Genomic DNA, 17,673 nt, shown 5'->3' with positions numbered 1-17,673 from the left:
AAAGAAAAAAACTCCAAAATTTTAAAATAAAAATAAATTAAAATTAGGTTTAGAAGCACAAAAGCCTGTGCATTCAGAGTCCAAGGCGGGATGTCAGGACAAAGGGACATGCAGAGCCCATCAGGTCAGAGAACTGCACAGATCCATTTGTTCCAGAAATCCTGGGGAACCATCAACTTCTTGTCACTCCCTGGCCCCACTGCCCCCAGGACAGCCACACCAAGTGCCCCCTGTGCCCCCCACCCATGCTGGGGACTGCCCTGCTGGGAAGGGGCTGTACTGGTGAGCAGGGGACAGGCAATAGAAATGGAGGATCATGGAATTATTAAGGTTGGAAAAGACCTCCAAGATCATCAAGTCCAACCACGTTCACCACTAAACCACATCCCCAAATGCCACATCCACATGCCTTTTGAGCACTTCCAGGGATGGTGACTCCACCACTTTCCTGGACAGCCTGTTCCAACGTCCTGCTCCAGTCCGCCCCCCAAAAAGGAATTCATTTCTCCATGGATACGCGGCAGTGCGCAGGGAAAGCCGCACGGCCCGCTACAGGCAAAATAAAATAAAAACAAACCGAACAAACAGAAAATGACTTTACATAACAGAATAATTCCATTCACTTCTCCTAGTTCCATTCTGTACATCAGAACACTGCAAGGGTTTTACAAGCCAGAAAGGCAAAGGCACCTGAGGAGTGTCTCGCACTCACACTCACACACACACACACACGAGCCACATCCATCCATGGGAGGATTTAGGTGGTATGAGGCCCCTGAGAGCATTTTGGGGCAGCCAGGAGCCCCCTTTGGCTCTCAAGTCTTTGCAAAGAAGGAAAACACCCACCCACCACTGAAAGGTTGAGAAAACCCAAACCAGATTCAATGAAAGAAGAGAAAACAGCATAAAAATGGTTTTGATTTTTTTTTTTTTTTTTTTTTAGCTTTGGTGAACACACACTTTGTTACCCTCTTCTGCCAAACCCATTCCCAGGCAACACTGATTTTTCTTTTTTTTCCCTTGTGTTTGCTTCCATCCATCCCGTAGTACTGACCAGACTGATGGATTTGGTCCTATTCACAGAATAAAATTCTTCATTCCCCTCAGCAAAAGGAGACTTTTTTCCCCTTCCCATGGGGAGCTGCCCATCACCACCATGGCTGACTGACACACAACCCCTGGTGCTGCTCCACCAGATCCCAACTTCCCTGGATCCCGGCTTGGGCAGTAACCAGCCCCTGTAGCTTTCAGGCAAATTTATAAGGAATTCTTTTAGGTATTTATTTTAATTTGCTCTCATACTCACAGTGTTTATTTTTTTAAAAACTGAAGTAATTCTTAAAATCATGAAATCTTCGAATGGTTTGGGTTGGCAGGAACCTTAGAGCTCACCTCATTCCAACCCCTTGCCATCGGCAGGGACACTTTACCAGACCAGGTTGCTTCAAGCAATATCCAACCTTGACCCTGAATGTTTCCAGAAACGGGACATCCACAGCTACTCTGGGCAACCTCCTAAACCTTGCTTCTCTGTTCAGAGCTGAGGACACGGACACGCTCCCACCGCCACACCAGCGGTGCAAAGTCTTGATCTCTTCCTCATGGAAGAATTCAAGGATGTTTTCACACAAACAACCAATTCTTCACTTTCCTCTTAAGTCTAAGCAACACTTTTCATTTTCACTGAAAACCAGCATTATAATAAACCTGTGTCTGACACACTGGCCTGAGGACGGAACCTCCTGGTAACTGCTTTTTTAACCCTTTGCTGAGTCAGTGGAAACGGCTAATGCAGCAGAGAAGGGGGAGGTGGGATGGTGCAACTAATTTATCCAAAACCCCCCAAGGTCTGATTGATTAATTAATTAACTAGCTTCCAGGGACTCTGTGCATACTTCCTGCCCAGGTTTTCCAGTGGGGTAGTGCTGGTCAGAGACTGTAGTCCAGCTCTACTTTTGACTGGCCCATTTTCTCCTACGACTTCAAGCCTACTGCAGGAAGAAATCTGCTTCCAGCAGCCCTCAACTGCTGCAGCTCCACTCTCCCAGTCTGAGGCTCCACAGTCCTGCAGCTGTTCCCTTCAGCACCACCATGGAAGTGATGCTCCCCTTCCCTGTACCTGAGGATGGCTCACAAGGCACGGAAGAGGAGGCACCAGTCCTCTCTGCCTAATTTTAGGCACTCTTTTGGGTTTTACAGAGACCCACTGGGCTCTCCCTGCAGCTTCACCTCCAGAACACGATGGCATCTCTCCAGCCCCAGCGCAGCAGCACAGGCACGGCTCAGCAGAACTGTGGCTGTGAGCAGAGCCGTCCTTGCTGAGATTCCCTTCAGCTCACACCTGAATCCCAATGGCTCCCAACACAACCTGGCTGCTGCTCAGCCCTGCCATCGACAGCATTTAAACACCACCATCATCATTTGACCATTCCTCAGCCCGTGGCAGGGGTCCCGGGCATCCGTCCGCGGGTGTACCCGGCACAGACCTCCTGCACCCCGAGAAGACCCCCTTGTTCCCAGACTCACACACGCACACACACACGCGCCAAGGCAAAGTCAACACGGCTGCTGCATCCTCACACCAGATCCGAGCCGAGCATCACTCCTTGATTGTAACCGCGTAAGGCACAGGACAGTGTGAAACGCCGCCCCGCCGGAGCCGCCAGCTGCTCCAGCGGGGGTGGTCCCCTTGTGAACGGGGACGCCCAGGTCCCCCCGACTCTGTGGTCTGAGGATCATCTCCTCCGGCTTGGCTGAAGGCCCTGTCTGTTCCTCTGCGAAAGGTGGTGATGGCCACTGAACATCCGATTCCCCCACCGGTCCCGGGGATGCTGCCAGCACCGCCGCCGCGCTGGGGGGGGACATTTCCCGCTTGCCACACTTCCCCCCAGAGAGCAGTTCCATGGCGAGGGGGACGGCCCCGGTACCGCTGGCGGCAGGGAGGTTACGTGGTCCGGCACCCGCACGGAAATCCCTCGCTCTGAATTCCCGGCGCCAACAGTCCCGAGCGCAGCTTGAAAATCCAACAACGCGGCGGGGGCCGAGGAGCAACGAGCGAGAAGGGACTGTCAGGACAGCCCTGGGTGAGGTCCGACCCTCCTGCCAGTGCTTCCCATCCCCGCTGCCAGGGCTCAGAGCCCGCAGTTGACGAAGGGGTGTCTCAGCAGGTCCTCGGCCGTCGGCCTCCGCTTCTCCTCCACGAAGATCTGCTTGAGGAAGTTGCGGCAGGAGCTGGAGACGCCGTCGGGGAGCTGGGGGTTGGTCGGCTGCGTGGCGATTTTAAAAATCGCCGCCATGGCCTCAAACTCTGCCCAGGGTGGTTTCTCCGTTAACATCTCCACCACGGTGCAGGCCACGCTCCTGCAACAACGCCAAGCACAGGGTGAGGGACTGGGGCGGTGGCCCTGCAGTTCGAGTTTAATCAGCTCTGGGATTGCACCTGCCTAAAGGGACTGTGCAGGGAGCAAACCTGCAGGAGACGGGCACATGTCCCTTGTATGTCCAGTCCCCTGAAGCTCCCTGGGCACACAGGTCCTTGGCACTGGACTTTCCACTCCCATAGCAGGAGTGAACACAGAAGCCTTGCTTTAATTAAAGCTGGTGGCTTTTCTGCCTACCTTAAGTGGCAGATGCTAAGTCTCTTAAAAGCTCACTGGAGCATCCCCTAAAGGGAAACCCAAGCACAGGTTCAGACAGCACAGTTTCAGCAACAGCATGTAGTTCCCCAGGAAGCTGAGAGAGAATGAAACATGTTTGCCTACATCCAACTTAATCTGGGAAGGAACACGTGGGATGAGCAGCAAAGAGCCCAAGAGGTTTCCCTAGGCTTGCTCAAGAGTCCTGGTCTTGGCAGAGATATTCTGCCACCTCCATTCATAATTGATCCTAAAAAGTTAAACCACATTCCCCTCCCATCAGCCAGAGCAGGTGGTGCAGGGTACATGGACACCTGCTAAGGACTTTCTGGTTTTCCCACCCAAAGAGGGTTCTCTTGGAAGGATTATTTTTTGTTGACCCTCTTTGCTTGGGCACCCAATGGAAAGCACACTGTGAAGATAGTGCTTCCTCCTCATATACTGGGAAGATTAGTAGTGTTACCCCAACTCTTCCAGGCTCCATCTGTCATCCTCCACAGATCAAAACATTCACAAGCAGCCAATGATTTTGGTTGTCTTTGTGCCTGAGCCACATGCAAACATCCAGCAGCAGATTTGGGAAAGCCATTGAAGATCCTCTGAGCTGGGCTTAAGTGAACCCAAAGTCAGGGCCAACAAAACTCAACAGCTCTTTTAGTGACCTTTTTTGTCAACCTGCTTTCCAGAATTAAAAAGCAGTTATGGGGATGAGCTGGATGTGAGACTCACCCAAGACAAGAGCTTCCAAAAGCAAGCTGTGATTCTGAGTGCTCCTGTTATAGGAATTTAGCTACAACACATTCCCTCTGGATATCTGCACAGTTGATCCTACCATGTATCTCCTATTTTCCATCCTTTGCACTGCTTCCCACTACTAGCTACACCCGTTGCTCCCATTACAGCCTCCCAAAAGGATTGTTTGATTTAAGTAGCAGTGGTGGGGATTTTACTGCGTTCCTTACCACACATCAGCTTTCCTTCCATAGCCCTCTCCACTGATAACCTCCGGGCTCATCCAGTATGGTGTTCCCGTGACAGATTTAATCCCTGTTCCAGACATGCAGATGGTCTGGATGCGTTTGCTGGCCCCAAAATCTCCAAGTTTCACATTTCCAGCAGAATCTCTCAGAATATTGGCACCTGGGGTAAAAAGCAAAGACAAGACCCCCAAGAGATGAAGCAGCAACCTGAAGTGAGGAGAGCAGGAAGGGCACAGGCAAAGAGCCCGGCAGGAGGGAGCCCAAAGGGCTGTGGTGGGTTGGACTCCGCATAAATCCTTCTCTCCTAAGGCAGCTGCTCTCCCAGAGGGTTGACTCCCACCAGCATCCCCTCACTCAGCAGGTTTCCCAAAAATGAGCAGTGCATGGGGGCCAACAGATCATCCTGCCCACCCACAGACAGCAGGAAGGAGCCTCAGGCCTCTCGAAATGCCAGAGCCTCTCAGTCCTTGGCTGTGTTACACCAGGTTTTCAGACATGTGAGGGCAGTTAACAATAATCCCTTGAGAGAGAAGACAGCACAAAATTTTGGTTTCAGCCTCTTGCTCAAGATTTTCATGGTTCAAGCCGGTGAAGGGCAGGGGCAGAAATACTTCAAATAGCAGATCCCAGTGCTGTGCTGAGCACAAGGATCTGTGCTGGGGCAGGGGGAGGCTGGGCTGAACAAACACAAGCTAACAAGGAGCTTCCCTGTACCACCCACTCACCTTTAATATCCCTGTGGACAATCATATTGCTGTGTAGGTAGAAGACTCCCTGCAGGATCTGCCTGGTGTACTTCCGTGTGACATTCTCGGTCAGAGCACCATAAGCTTTTAGCTGGTCCTTTATTGAGCCCTGTTGCACAGAAACAACACACACCAACCCTAAGGACCAGAGGAACCATCATGTCACAGGAACTTCTTAAACCTTCCTGACCATTCTATTTTCCAGCTCAGAAAACCCCAAACCCTTCTTTGTAGAAACAGCAAAAATCCACTAAGTGCTGAACAGAGTGAAGACTTGTCCTCGTGTCCCAGGTCCCTGGGGAGATGAAGGAATGGTTTGGTGTCTGTCAGAGCTTCCTCCTGCCAACACCACAGACCTTTTTCCCCCTCTAGTGGCTGGAGGGGTGTCACCGACAGCTCGTGGAGAAGGACCAAACTGATGAGGAATTCCAACTCAAATGAGAGTATCAACTAGATTAATTAGATTCATAGAATCTTTACGGTTGGAAAAAACCTCTGAGACCATCCATTCCAATCATTAACCCAGCACTGCCAGGCCCACCACTAAACCGTGTGGTTTTGAGCATTTCCAGTGATGGTGATTCCACCACTTCCCTGAGCAGCCTGTTCTGATGCTTGACAACCCTTTCAGTGAAGAAATTGTTCCAGTCTAAATCTCTGCGGGTGCAACTTGAGGCCATGTCCTCTTTTCCTATCACTTGTTACCTGGGAGAAAAGACCAACTCCCACCTGTCTACAATCTGCTTTCAGGGAGTTGTAGGGAGCCAGTTCTTCAGGGCCAAGATAATGAGTCAGTCTTTGAAAGCCTCCTCCCAAAACTTTGCACAGCAAGGAGCACCTCCAGCCACGAGGGACAGCCAGCCCCACGAGGGCCTGCTCCAACAAGACCACCCATTTGCAAGTCCTTGAATTTCTGACCCAGGCATGCAGGCTCAAACTGGTTTGACTGTATTGATCAAAGAGGAAATGAAGCAGGGGTGAAGATATTTATCATTCTCCTGGTTTCAGCTGTATTTTCAGGCTACTTGGAAATTGATGTGTCTCACTGTGCCAGAGCTGGGTTTTAGCAGAGGTGAACCAGAGGCAGATTTGGGGTTCACACTCAGCTCTTACCTCCAGTATTCAAAGTTAGCTGGGAAGTGGGAGGGGAAACTCATCCTGTTTCTGCCTATCCTGCAGCTCCAGGGTTGACCCAAGATTGCCAGTCCTGTTCTGGGAATAGTGGCTGCTCTGCTCCAAGCCAGCCCATCAAACTCTATTAGCTTTTCCACATCCACCCATCTCTGCTGCAGCTCTGCCCAGCTACTGTTTTGGCTTCTTTTGAGGCTGGTGGTGATCCTGTGGATAAGCCTCTCCTTTTCCTTTCTGAGCACTGCTGAAGCAACCTGAGATGCTCTAAATGACCCCCTTGTACAATTTGTATGCAGGGTATGCTCCCTCGCCACCACCAAAATAGATTTCTTATCCTGCCCCTGCTCACCCTGATGAGGGGACATCAAACAAAGAAGGGGAAACAGGTTCCTTGAGGCCTGTGGTCAAATGGACCATTCTGTTTTCCAAGCACAGATAAAAAAAATAATCTATGGGGAGGACAGAAACTACAGAGTCAGCTATTAAATGGGTGCCATCATAAGAATGGCAGGCTAAGGGTGCACCCAAACTTGGCCCTGTGAAGATTTTACCAAGCTGACTGTCCTAAACTGGAAGCCTGGCCAGACCCAGCTTTGCAGAGGTGCTGTCCTGCAAAGTTTGGGAACTCCCTCACTTCCACTGGCCTTGGAAACCAGAGCCCTGAGCTGCTTTTGTGAAATGAGCTGTTGTTGCAGCAGCAAAGTCAATCTGTATTTGGTCAGAGCTCGGCTTTATCATTTAAAAAAACAAACACTGAATTTCCAGCCCTGCTGGACACTGCCCCAGCATCAAATGCTGGTTTCCTGGCTGCTAACAAACATTGGCATGCCGTGGAATAAGCAGCAAGGCGATTGCTGCAATTCCTGGGATTTACTCCTCTGGGTCCATGCCTTGTGGAAGGGCCTGAAGGTGAGATGCCCACAGGGATAGAGGGAGGACAGGGCTTGGAAGGGACTCAGAGGCATGGAAGTCCACCTGATCACTCACATGCAGGATATGTTCGGAGAGCCTCTGGCATCTTTACTAACAACCAAAATTATTTGCAACCAGATGACTTAATTGTCCCTTCTGACCTTACAAATCTCTGTATAAACAAGGGTTTATTCTCCAACACTCTGGGGAAAAGATCCAGCTGGACAGGAGGGACTTGGGAGAACAGATCCTCCAGCAATGTAAATACCATTATGCTGTTTTACACCATCAGTCTAATAGCTGATGTAATTCACAAGCTCCCAAACACAAAGAGATGCTCAACTCATCCGTGTACATTTCCCAGCCCCTGCTTAAACTCCCTCAAAACATTCTGATCTTTTTCCCCATGGCTATTTCATCCTGTATCAGCAAAGCCACAAATTGAAGCCACTCCTGCACAAGAGGATAACACTGCCCACGAAAAGCTCTGTCCTCAACAGAGAGCTCTAAGTGAGTAACACTGCTTTTAATACACATGTGCTGAAAGGCACAAATAATTGGTGACAGCTGTGGGTGGACAGTTGTACTATTAGCTTTTCCTGCAGGGATTTGCAGTAAATACTTAAGGATGGGCTCAGGCCACAGTGTTTGGAGCAGGATCTGGATCACGTCCTACATTCACCAAGCTCAGATTCCAGACTATGAACACACCCTGCTTCAGGATTCAAACCTAAAACCTGCCTGCAAGGCTTTTCATTTCACCCAGTGCATGTTGAGGGGCTTCACCATGACATCTGACTCATATCCTACGCTTTCCCAAGCCTTAGGGATGCATCCACTGCTTTGGTTTAGTTCATCAGCTGTACAGCAGCTCAGCTGGATTCAAATTTCACCAAAGCCCAGGACACTCTAAATCTGTTTTCTGCCACTCAGGAAAGTCTCTAGCAGGAACCACACTTACCCCTGGCATGTATTCCACAAAGATAGACAGTTTCTTCTCCTCAGGATCCCGCAGGCACCCGTAGTACTGCACAATCCTGTCGTGACGGAGAGTCTTCAACAGCTGAATCTCACATTCTAAAGCATTCACCTCCTGTAACAACACAGACAGGCTTCCTGATGAACGGGAATGCTGTCTTTGGGAATATGATATAAACACTGCTCCATGCTGAGCATGATTTTTGTAGCAGCTGTGAAGCTGCCCACAAATACATTGGCCACACGAGGCTCAGGAATGAGGACCACTGCCCTAAGAGAAAGGCAAGGAGAAAGACAGGGCTTGTCTTTGGGACAAGTTCACTTATTATTACTTGTGTTTAAGGAGTTTTTCTGGAGTTTTTTTTATTTATGGCTTTCCTATTCTGGAAAGGTGACAATGAAGTCACTGCCCACAGTGGGGAGAAGGTGAAGGGAGCAAGAAGGACAAAATTAAGGAAGATCAGACAGACCTGCAAGAGATGATACCTGAGACAGAGCAGGCCAATGTGACCAAGGAACTGGGAGGCATAGAAGTCACCACAGAGCTCTGAGTAGTGCCACAAGCCATTCAGGACTACTCCAGAGAGGGAAAACAACACCCTGTCTCCACACAGTGCCTTCCAGGGACATGGACACCTCCACCCTCAGCCCCCAGCCCACAGTTCCCCAAGGAGCCTCAGAACAGCCCTGCCCTTGTACTCACTTTACTTGTCTCCTGGCTGTCAGGGTCGAAAGGCACCTGCTTCACCGACAGCTCCCGCCCAGTGTCAGCATCATAGCAGAGATAAACTTCCCCAAAAGCTCCTCTTCCCAGCAGCTTCCCCAGCCTCCAGTTCACAGGTGCCTGCAGAGCTACAGGAGAGAGCAGAGGGTTGAGAGAAGAGCACAGCAGGGAGACTTCAGCATCAGGGTCCAGCTGACCCTACAGAGTGCAGGGCAGTCAGCAAGCCACTCTCTCCCAGAGGCAGCAGGACAAACCAGTTTTAACTGCACTGGTGCTATTGGTGTGGGGGGAATGTCTCCCAGTCTGCATTAGCATAAAGCAGAAACAAATACCAGAAAAGTCCTATTTCATTAAGAGTCTTTCCTCTAAAAACTCTTTTCTTAGCCAATGTTGGAATTTCCCTTCTGCTGTGGGAGTGTTTAGCAGGATACAGGATGGCTGAGCAGCAGCCCAGGCAGGGACCAGTAAGGAGTCATTCCTAGGATGTTATCCATCACTAAACAGGCCCAAAACGCACCAGCTTCGACATCATGGGCAGCTGTGCAATAGCAGAGAAGCTTGCAACACCATCTTTGGGTGCTGGGGTGACAGCAATGTCAGCCAAGAACAGAAACTCTGGATGCATTTGCTCCCATGTCCCAAGTCTTCTGGGAAGCTTCTGCTGTGTGACCACACTGACAGTCCAACACACAAGCAATCATCTGCAACCCAGCAAGTGCTGCACACCAGCTGACCCCACACAGCTCTCAGCCCAAGGCCAAGGTAAGACACAGGGTATTGTACTACACCTTTCTCATGAAACAGAAGCTGGTGCAATGTGCCTCATGTTGGGGGGCAAAGCTCACCCACGGCTGGCTCAGCTGATGCCCAGTAACTCAGCAGGTCACAGTAACTCAACTTTGTGCTAAACCCCAGCTCTACTGAGAGCTCAGGCACTTGGGGCTGTGGTTCACTCACAGTTCCTGGCTTTCGTAGGGGAGGTGCTGAAGACCTGCAGACCCTTTTCACAATTGTTCCAACACTTGGGCCTGTACTCGTCGTACTGCAAGGTGCTGAGCTTGCTGTCCCCAGTGAAGCTCTTGGTTCTGCTGGAAGGGACAAGCTGAAACAGGTTCTCCTGTGGGAAGTAACTCCTGGGGAAAGTCCTCCGGCCTGTAGGGGAAAAAGGGGGAAAGTTACAGCCAGAACACATGGACCAGCTTGGATCCACCTGTCACCGCCTTCTCACGTCACTGCCCAGATCCTCACCTCTTCAAATTAAACAAAGCAAGTGTAATGAAACTGCAGCAGAACCCTGTGAAGATTTTAAATTCAATTTAAGAGTTGATAACAGCAGGCATTACATCTAATGTAGATGTTTCCAGAGGGGTTTGCAACAGTTTAATTACATCAGGGGGCTTGTTGGTTGTTAATCACAATTAAACACTCAACAGGCTGGGATTTACATTGCAAATTATCCCTGCCATCCCCTAAGTCCACATGCAAATGACCACACAGCAGGGCCAGACCTGCTTTCTCAGGGGTGTCAGTGAGATGAAGCTCATTCTGGAAAGCTCAGTATGCTCTCTGCACGTCCTCAGTACATTTTCCCCAAGGGAATTTTTGCCTCCCACCATTTTCAGTTTCATACAGTGGAAGAATGAGCAGGAAAACAGTGATGGAGTGGGCCCCAAAGCTCAGAGCTCACCAGTTTAAAACAGAGAAGCAAACAGATACTGCTACTCTGAAATTGCTTGAGGATTTCCTACAGCTCTGTGAGAAACCTGCTGTAAAGGTCACAAAAAGCATCCTCAAAAGAAAGCAATTTAGGGGAATAGAAAGGTTGATACTGCCAGGGATGAGAAATGCCAATCATCCCCACAGCTAAATTAAAAGAGGAGGTGTAAGCAGAGGACAGGCTGTAGATGCTCAGCACTTCCCAAGAGCACAGCTGCAAAGTCTCATAGAGAATGCCCTTCAGAATACACAAGGGAATCCCAGATTACTTGGTGGTCCCTCCCTTTACCAGAAACCTCTCCTTCCCAAGTCTTTCCAGTCCCAGGCATGGTCACAAGCCATCAAGGACTGATCACCATTTCCTTACCGTCACTGTAGTCCTTGCGACTTTGGGAGAGATGGTACTGCCTTGGGAACGTCCCACCTTTCCCAAACCTCTCACAGAATGGGATGTCAAAATCTGGCAGGAGGAAAGAAGACACAGGTATTTCTGAGATCAGCTCAGTACCAAATGCCCAGAGTGTTTCTTATGGGAAACACTGAGTTAGAGGCAAGAAGGAGGTGACAAGGTGTTCATTTACACAACCCTGTATTCCCCAAGGCTCCCTCTGAAATCTGCCCACAGTCACAAACTCCTCAGTGGAAAATCAAGGTTAAACACACTGCCCTTGGTGCCCCCAAAAGCAGAGGAACTGCTGATTTTATGGACCCTGGCCCACAGTGTTGAAGTGCAAGGCAGAGGATTAACACAGACCATGCCTGGTTTCCAAGGCAGAGCACTAAAACATCTTATTTGCACATGGAAAACGCAAAAATCAGCATGGAAACAAAACTGCCAGGCAGGGTCAGGCCTAGATACATCTACTCCAAAACCTTTGCCTTGATACCAGCTATTTCCAGGGCAATGCAAAACCCAGCACTTGACTAACACCAGATGGTATCTCCCTGCTCTTTCTTCTCAGATGTGACTCCTCCCCTCTGAAAACCAATTTAGACCCCCAGAGCTCCAAACTTTTATATTTATTTGCTTAAATGCTAGAAAGATAGAATATACAGGAGGGATTAAAGATCATCAGAGTTCAGACACTGGATGATGAGAGAGATGGATGGACACGCAAGATAAGGACTTTTTTTTTAATAAAAACCACAGCACAGGAAGCCATTGCTGGTGGTACCAAATAACTTGAGATTAAAATATCTGTCATTCCACCCCCTTCTTTCACCTGCTGTTTTTCCTCCATCCAATTCTAATGACACAGCCCCTTCTGACTGTTTGTTTGCCTTAGCCCGGGGCCAGCAGCCGCTCCTCAGAGGCTGCTCCTGGCCTCTGCTGCACTTCGGTGTGATTGCCAAAAAGAGCACATAATGGCTGAAATATGGCCAGCAAGAGGAGCAACAAGGACAGGGCAAGAGGTTCTCAGTGAGCCACGTGTGAGCGACAGTGCCCAGAGGTGTCTCAGAGCAAAGTGCCACGGGGGGAGCACTAAAACCTTCAGCAACGAGGGCTGACTGCAGCTTCATCTCTGCAGCTCAATCTAGAAACCCTGCCTCAGGCCAGCAATGAGTTATCCTGCCACAGGCTGGTTGCCATTTGCTCATTTTTAATAGTGCAAGTCATTACAATATTACAGAGTTTCCATTATTTAACCAGCTGGATGTTTATAAGTGATTAAGCAGTAACCTATGATCTGTGCAAGCACCAATACCACTTCTCTCACAGCATTTGCACTATTGCAGATTCATACAAGTGGAAGAGGTGTAACTCCCTAGAGAGCTGGGGTTTGCTATGTAGGGAGTCAAGATCCTGAAGGGGCAACTCCCAGATAGTAAGAGAGACAAAATCTGATCCTACAAGGCTGTTCCCAGCTTCTCAGCACCTTGCAGTTGTCAGCAAACACAAGAGCATGGCCCCCTCAGCAACATCTACCAACACAGATCTCTCAACAGCTTTTTACTTGCTTGCATCCATCCACCTCAGGGCCCCAGCTGCTCAGTTTGGACTGTTGCTGCTGTCACTTGATTCCCAAATCAGGCCTAAAGGTTCTCCAGTGCTACCACTATTGCTGCAGCGTCAAGAAGGGTTAATGAAGACAAGAGCAGCCCTGCTTGTGTTCGATGCGCTGGGCTTTTTGATTTTAGAGAACATTCCTGTTTGATCATTGCAGGGTCAATTCTGAAGTATCACCTAAGCCATGGAGCTGGTTTGCTTGATTGCTTTTAATTACTTTTCATGCAGTGCCATCTCTCTAATAGTCTTTATCCAGCCTCTTTACTACATAGCAAATGCAAACCACCAAGAGTGCTTACCCATGCAATCAAGACTGTCTTTGGGATGGCTCTTCCTTCCAGGAACAGGGGTTTGGGAAAAGGGAGGGCTGTAAAGGGATGAAAAAAAAAAAGAAGGATTCATTTATGATATCAGAAAGGCTATTAATAGACATGGGAAAGGACAGGAGAAACCACTGATCACTGAGCCCCCATCCTCATCCTGCACAAGAATGAAGATTGTTTTTTTGGCTGGATCACAGCTTGTTCCTGTGGCAAACAAAGGGGATGCTGCAAAACCTGCAGTCACCAGGCTGAAATGAAACAGCCGAAGATCATCACCCCTGTGCACAAGGCAGCACAGAATGAGGGCTGCAGGTTCCTTTTCCCTCAACTTCAGGGGTTCAACCACACACCTCTGCTTTCCATGAACATCGTTCAGCTGCTGCAGATGCACCAGAGTCCTTCAGTCATGCTCAGTTCATGCAGGATTCCCTTTTCTCCAACATCACCTCCCACCTTCCTCACACAGAGACTGCACCACCTCTGGGAACATGCAGCCTCCCCAGGAGACCAGGAGGGAGAGCGTGGGACTGGTGCCTCAAGGCTCAAGGTCTTTAAACTACAGTGAGAGGATGAAAAAACACTGCAAGGAGATTTCAGCAATCCCAATTTCACCCCAGACTCTTAAAGAGTGATCTGGCATGTTGGTTATCCACGCTCTCTTTTAACAATATGGGCACAGAGCAGAAATCTGCATTGCAAAGTGCTCTGAAACCTACTCACATCAAAGCTGATCGCTGCTGTGGCAAAGAGGAGTTTGTAGTGTTGTTCCTAACCCTCAGCCTGGTCACTCGCTCTGTCCTCTTGGGCTGATGCCATCCCAAGCAACTGGCTGCAAAGCCTCCACCACCTCTTTGCAGGAATAGCCCTACTTACGCCTCTTCCTTGGAATAGTACAGCCCTCCTTGTGCCTTTTCCAGCTCCTAGACCTATGACTGAACACATCTGCCTGCTTTGCACATGAAATCAGGCCATGCCACCTTCTCACAGAGAGCTAAAGGTGTAAAACTCTTCTCTCAGTTCACAGCAGAGTAACAACCAGCCTGTTGTTACTCTGTTCTTCCTGGCAAAATCTAGGTAAAAGCAAAGCTGGGGCAGAGAGGTTGGGAACACAAGGAATCCAGCTTCGATATGGCCGTAACAATGAGCAAATACATCACAGGAAATTATTAAAAGCCACAAAAAGGAAACGGACCTCGATGCTGAGACAGATCCAAAGAGCACAGAGCTGCAAACCCGAAGCATGCTACACAATCAACCCAACGCAGGCCCGCTGGAACGCAGCCTTGGTGCTGTATGGCAACAGCAACAGCGGAAAAAAATAGAAAATCTTTGATGCAGATGGAAAAAAAAATAGACTGCTTCCCAAAAGGACACTGTGTCTTATCCACAGCTCACCCTGCACAGCAGCAAACATACGGTTTCTGTGCACGTGTGAGCTGGGACCGAGCTCAATGGCACCAGCCACTGAATCGCAGCCTGGGTTAGTACAGCGTGTCCCAGTTGCTTCCTGCTGAGTAGCTAAACTTAGTTACTGCTCATCTGGTGTCCTCAGCACCTTGACTGACACATCTGTGGCTGCTGGCACTGCACAGGGCCTGCTGAGTTTGCCAGTGATCGGTGGAGAGCAGACAGCGTGCCCAGGGAGGAGGAGGCATGGAGAGGCTGATGGAATATTGACCTGGTGACTGCAGAGAGCCAGAGGGGGAAGAGGTGCTGTGAGGGTGATGAGGCCCTGGCAGAGGCTGCCCAGAGAAGTCGTGGATGCCCATCCCTGGAAGTGTCCAAGGCCAGATTGGATGGGGCTCGGAGCAACCTGGTCTAGTGGAAGGTGTCCCTGCTCATGGCAGGGGAGTTGGAACTGGATGATCTTTAAGGTCCCTTCCAACCCAAACCATTGTGTGATTCTATGAGAATTTTCATCTCAAAAGACAAAAAAGAAGACCTGGTCACACAAAGCCAGGCTGTCTTTGTCCAGCTCAGATTGCTGCAATTCAAATCATACCATTTCACAGACATCTGTTGCTAGGATCTGGTTTTCAGCGATAAAGATAAATTTGTTTTGCTCAGGTGCATCCTCATCCCAACAGAAACCTCAGGGGATGCCACTGATCCGGCTGTTCTCCCACTACGGAGCAGAGGCTGCAGTTCAGTTTGTGAACACGGTGACACACACAACTCACCTGTCCACAGACCTGTCCAGTGACTGGCAGCTCCCAGACAGCGAGTCATCAGGGCTGATGAAAGCTTCAAGCATCTGACAGAGAAAGAAAAGGGGAAACAATAAGACCATGCACTGTAGCTCTTCAAGCTCCAGAACTAGCAGACCTCTGCAGGGTCATCCACTTACTATGCCCTCCCTGCATTATTGCTCTTTCCAACTGTTATTTGCTGGTAGGAAAACTGAAGCAAAGATAATTAGCACCCTGATGTTCAAAGCGTGCGGAGAAGTCAATGAGATTCAAAGTGCTCAAAGTATTTGTGAGAAATAATAATACTACTACAAAAGGAAAATATGTATCAGGACACAAATGATGTGCCCAAAGCCAAGTGGATATTGTGTACCACCGCCAGGATTGCAGCCCTGGACTCCTGACTTCCCGAGCTGCCCTGGCACACAAGCCCAGCCTTCCTCTCTGCTGATAAGCGCAGCATCATCAGGGTTTTTGGCTGGAGGAACCGGCTTGGCTCTCACCAGCCCAGTGAGTCAAAAGCTGCATTTGTGTTGCTTCCTGGATGAGACATTGTACTGGCCAGGGTTATTTATAGCTGTTTAGTAACAATAGAGGGTTTGTATGGAGTGGTAAACCCTGGGGCTGTGTGGACTTCCACACGGAGCAGAGCCTGCTCCAGGCCACGCTGTGCTGCCACGGTGCCATGCTCCCTCCTGGCTATGGACACTCACCAACCCCTGCTCCACAGCTCATTCCTGGGAAAGCTCAGCGACGAGGGTTAAACACCACGTGGAGCCACACTCTGCTGGTTCACACATCGCTCCTCCTTCCCCAACAGCCTCCCTTTCCACAGGCTGTTCCTGTCAGCCCTCCCTCAGATGGTTCTCATAACAGCTCCTGCTGTTTTGGCCACGCAGTCCCAACTGCAAAGTGCAATTTTTCTCTGCTTCCTAGTTTTTACCCCAAAACCTCCTCATTCAAAGTGCACTAGGCCAAAGAGCAGCAAGAACTCTGGTAGAATCCACTCCCCACTTCTGCCAGCCATGCCAGGTCTCTTCCAGCAGTAAATGCTGAAACAGACTCATTTCTCAAAAGCATAAAATTGGGAATTGGAGCATGCTCCATACTCAGCCTCTGCTCATCTGCCAGGCTGGTCTCAAGACCACAGTTACATCACAGGCTTGCACAGGGGCATTCCCCAAAAGGCAGCCAGCTCCAGCTTCTGAGTGGTTTTCCATGAGGCACTTATGGAAGCAGCAGTACAAGGACATTCTAAAGGCAAAGCCCATGTAGGGGAAAGCACAGCTGCTCAATGATGAAAACCAAAAAACCCCAAACCATTCCCCAAACCTCTTTTCCCTGCATTTCATTCACCAGCAAAGGGCTGCAGGCCACCCACAGCGTGATGTTGGGAAAAAGCAAGGAGAGCATCTGGGAACCTTCATCAGGAGCAGGCTTGGGGCTCTGAATTAATGGAGCTCCATAAACAGCCGGTGGAGCTGGGCTGATTTACACCCAAGGGGGTCACGGGGACCCTCCCCCTGTATGCACACTTACACTTTGTCTTAATCCTCCCCAACATGTTTGGGAGGCATTTGAAAACAACAGAGAGCCAACTTTTGGCTGCAAGGAGCACATGATACATCTGCACTTTGACGCTGCCAAGACTCACCCAGAGTGACTTCTTATTTTATTAAGGGCTGTATAATAAACTGTTGAAAACACAACTTTGCCATGGAAACACTGGCACAGCCTGCATGCAAATGTGGAGCTAGTGGGTGCTTTTTGAGTGTAGGAAACGCACATCACCCCAGGGACATCCTTGGGGGCCAAGCACAGCAGCCTGATGGATTAAGCTTAGTCCCTTCCAGATGTCCCTCCATGTCCTTCCTGTAAACTCTGGATCTTAGTCCTATATTTCCAGGAGCTTTGCAAGAATGACATGTGCCCAGACAGCCCAGCTGACTTCACAGGATCTACACTAAGCTCTTCAGAACTATAGATTGAGCAGAAATGCAAATGAAAAGGGAGGTATAAGCTGCTCCCACTCTGGTCCCTCAACACTGCACAGATTCCCTCCTCGTGGGTACCAAATTGACTGAAGGATGAGGTACTGCTCAGCACTGAGGAACTTGCTGCTCTTTTATTACTGAGGGACTGGGATATACAATCTCCTTATTAAGAAAGTTAAAAAATATATAAAATGGGGGAAAGACAGAGACACAAAACCACAGAGGCTGTGGGCAGAGCCAAGAACTGTAACTGGAGCTCAGGCAGAAACACCACATGGGAAGCAGCCAGAGCTGCTGATATCCCCGGGCTGTTGCAATCGCAGGCAATCAGTTTCTT

At 49.5% G+C, this 17,673-nt stretch overlaps 1 protein-coding gene across 4 annotated transcripts in view; it reads right to left on the bottom strand.

The window, feature by feature from the left end:
• Nucleotides 1-592: 592 nt before the first annotated feature.
• LOC121671589 (mitogen-activated protein kinase kinase kinase 3-like) overlaps nt 593-17,673 on the bottom strand; it is a 75,948-nt gene continuing 58,867 nt past the window's right edge. For all 4 annotated transcript variants that reach the window (XM_042043557.1, XM_042043560.1, XM_042043558.1 and 1 more), the window contains 9 exons: nt 15,334-15,407; nt 13,130-13,197; nt 11,190-11,282; nt 10,064-10,258; nt 9,086-9,234; nt 8,366-8,497; nt 5,341-5,470; nt 4,598-4,775; nt 593-3,360 (listed from right to left, as the gene is read on the bottom strand). In XM_042043557.1, the coding sequence (XP_041899491.1) occupies nt 3,132-3,360; nt 4,598-4,775; nt 5,341-5,470; nt 8,366-8,497; nt 9,086-9,234; nt 10,064-10,258; nt 11,190-11,282; nt 13,130-13,197; nt 15,334-15,407 (1,248 nt within the window). In that variant the 3' untranslated portion in view covers nt 593-3,131. The remainder of the gene's footprint in view (nt 3,361-4,597; nt 4,776-5,340; nt 5,471-8,365; nt 8,498-9,085; nt 9,235-10,063; nt 10,259-11,189; nt 11,283-13,129; nt 13,198-15,333; nt 15,408-17,673) is intronic.

This window comes from Corvus kubaryi, unplaced genomic scaffold (genome assembly GCF_017639235.1).
Source record: "Corvus kubaryi isolate FWS band 111438036 unplaced genomic scaffold, C.kubaryi_AGA036_p1.0 37398, whole genome shotgun sequence".
NCBI classification, from domain to species: Eukaryota; Metazoa; Chordata; class Aves; order Passeriformes; family Corvidae; genus Corvus; species Corvus kubaryi.
Note: the sequence above shows the minus strand (reverse complement) of the source record. Positions and strands in the feature narration are given on the sequence as shown.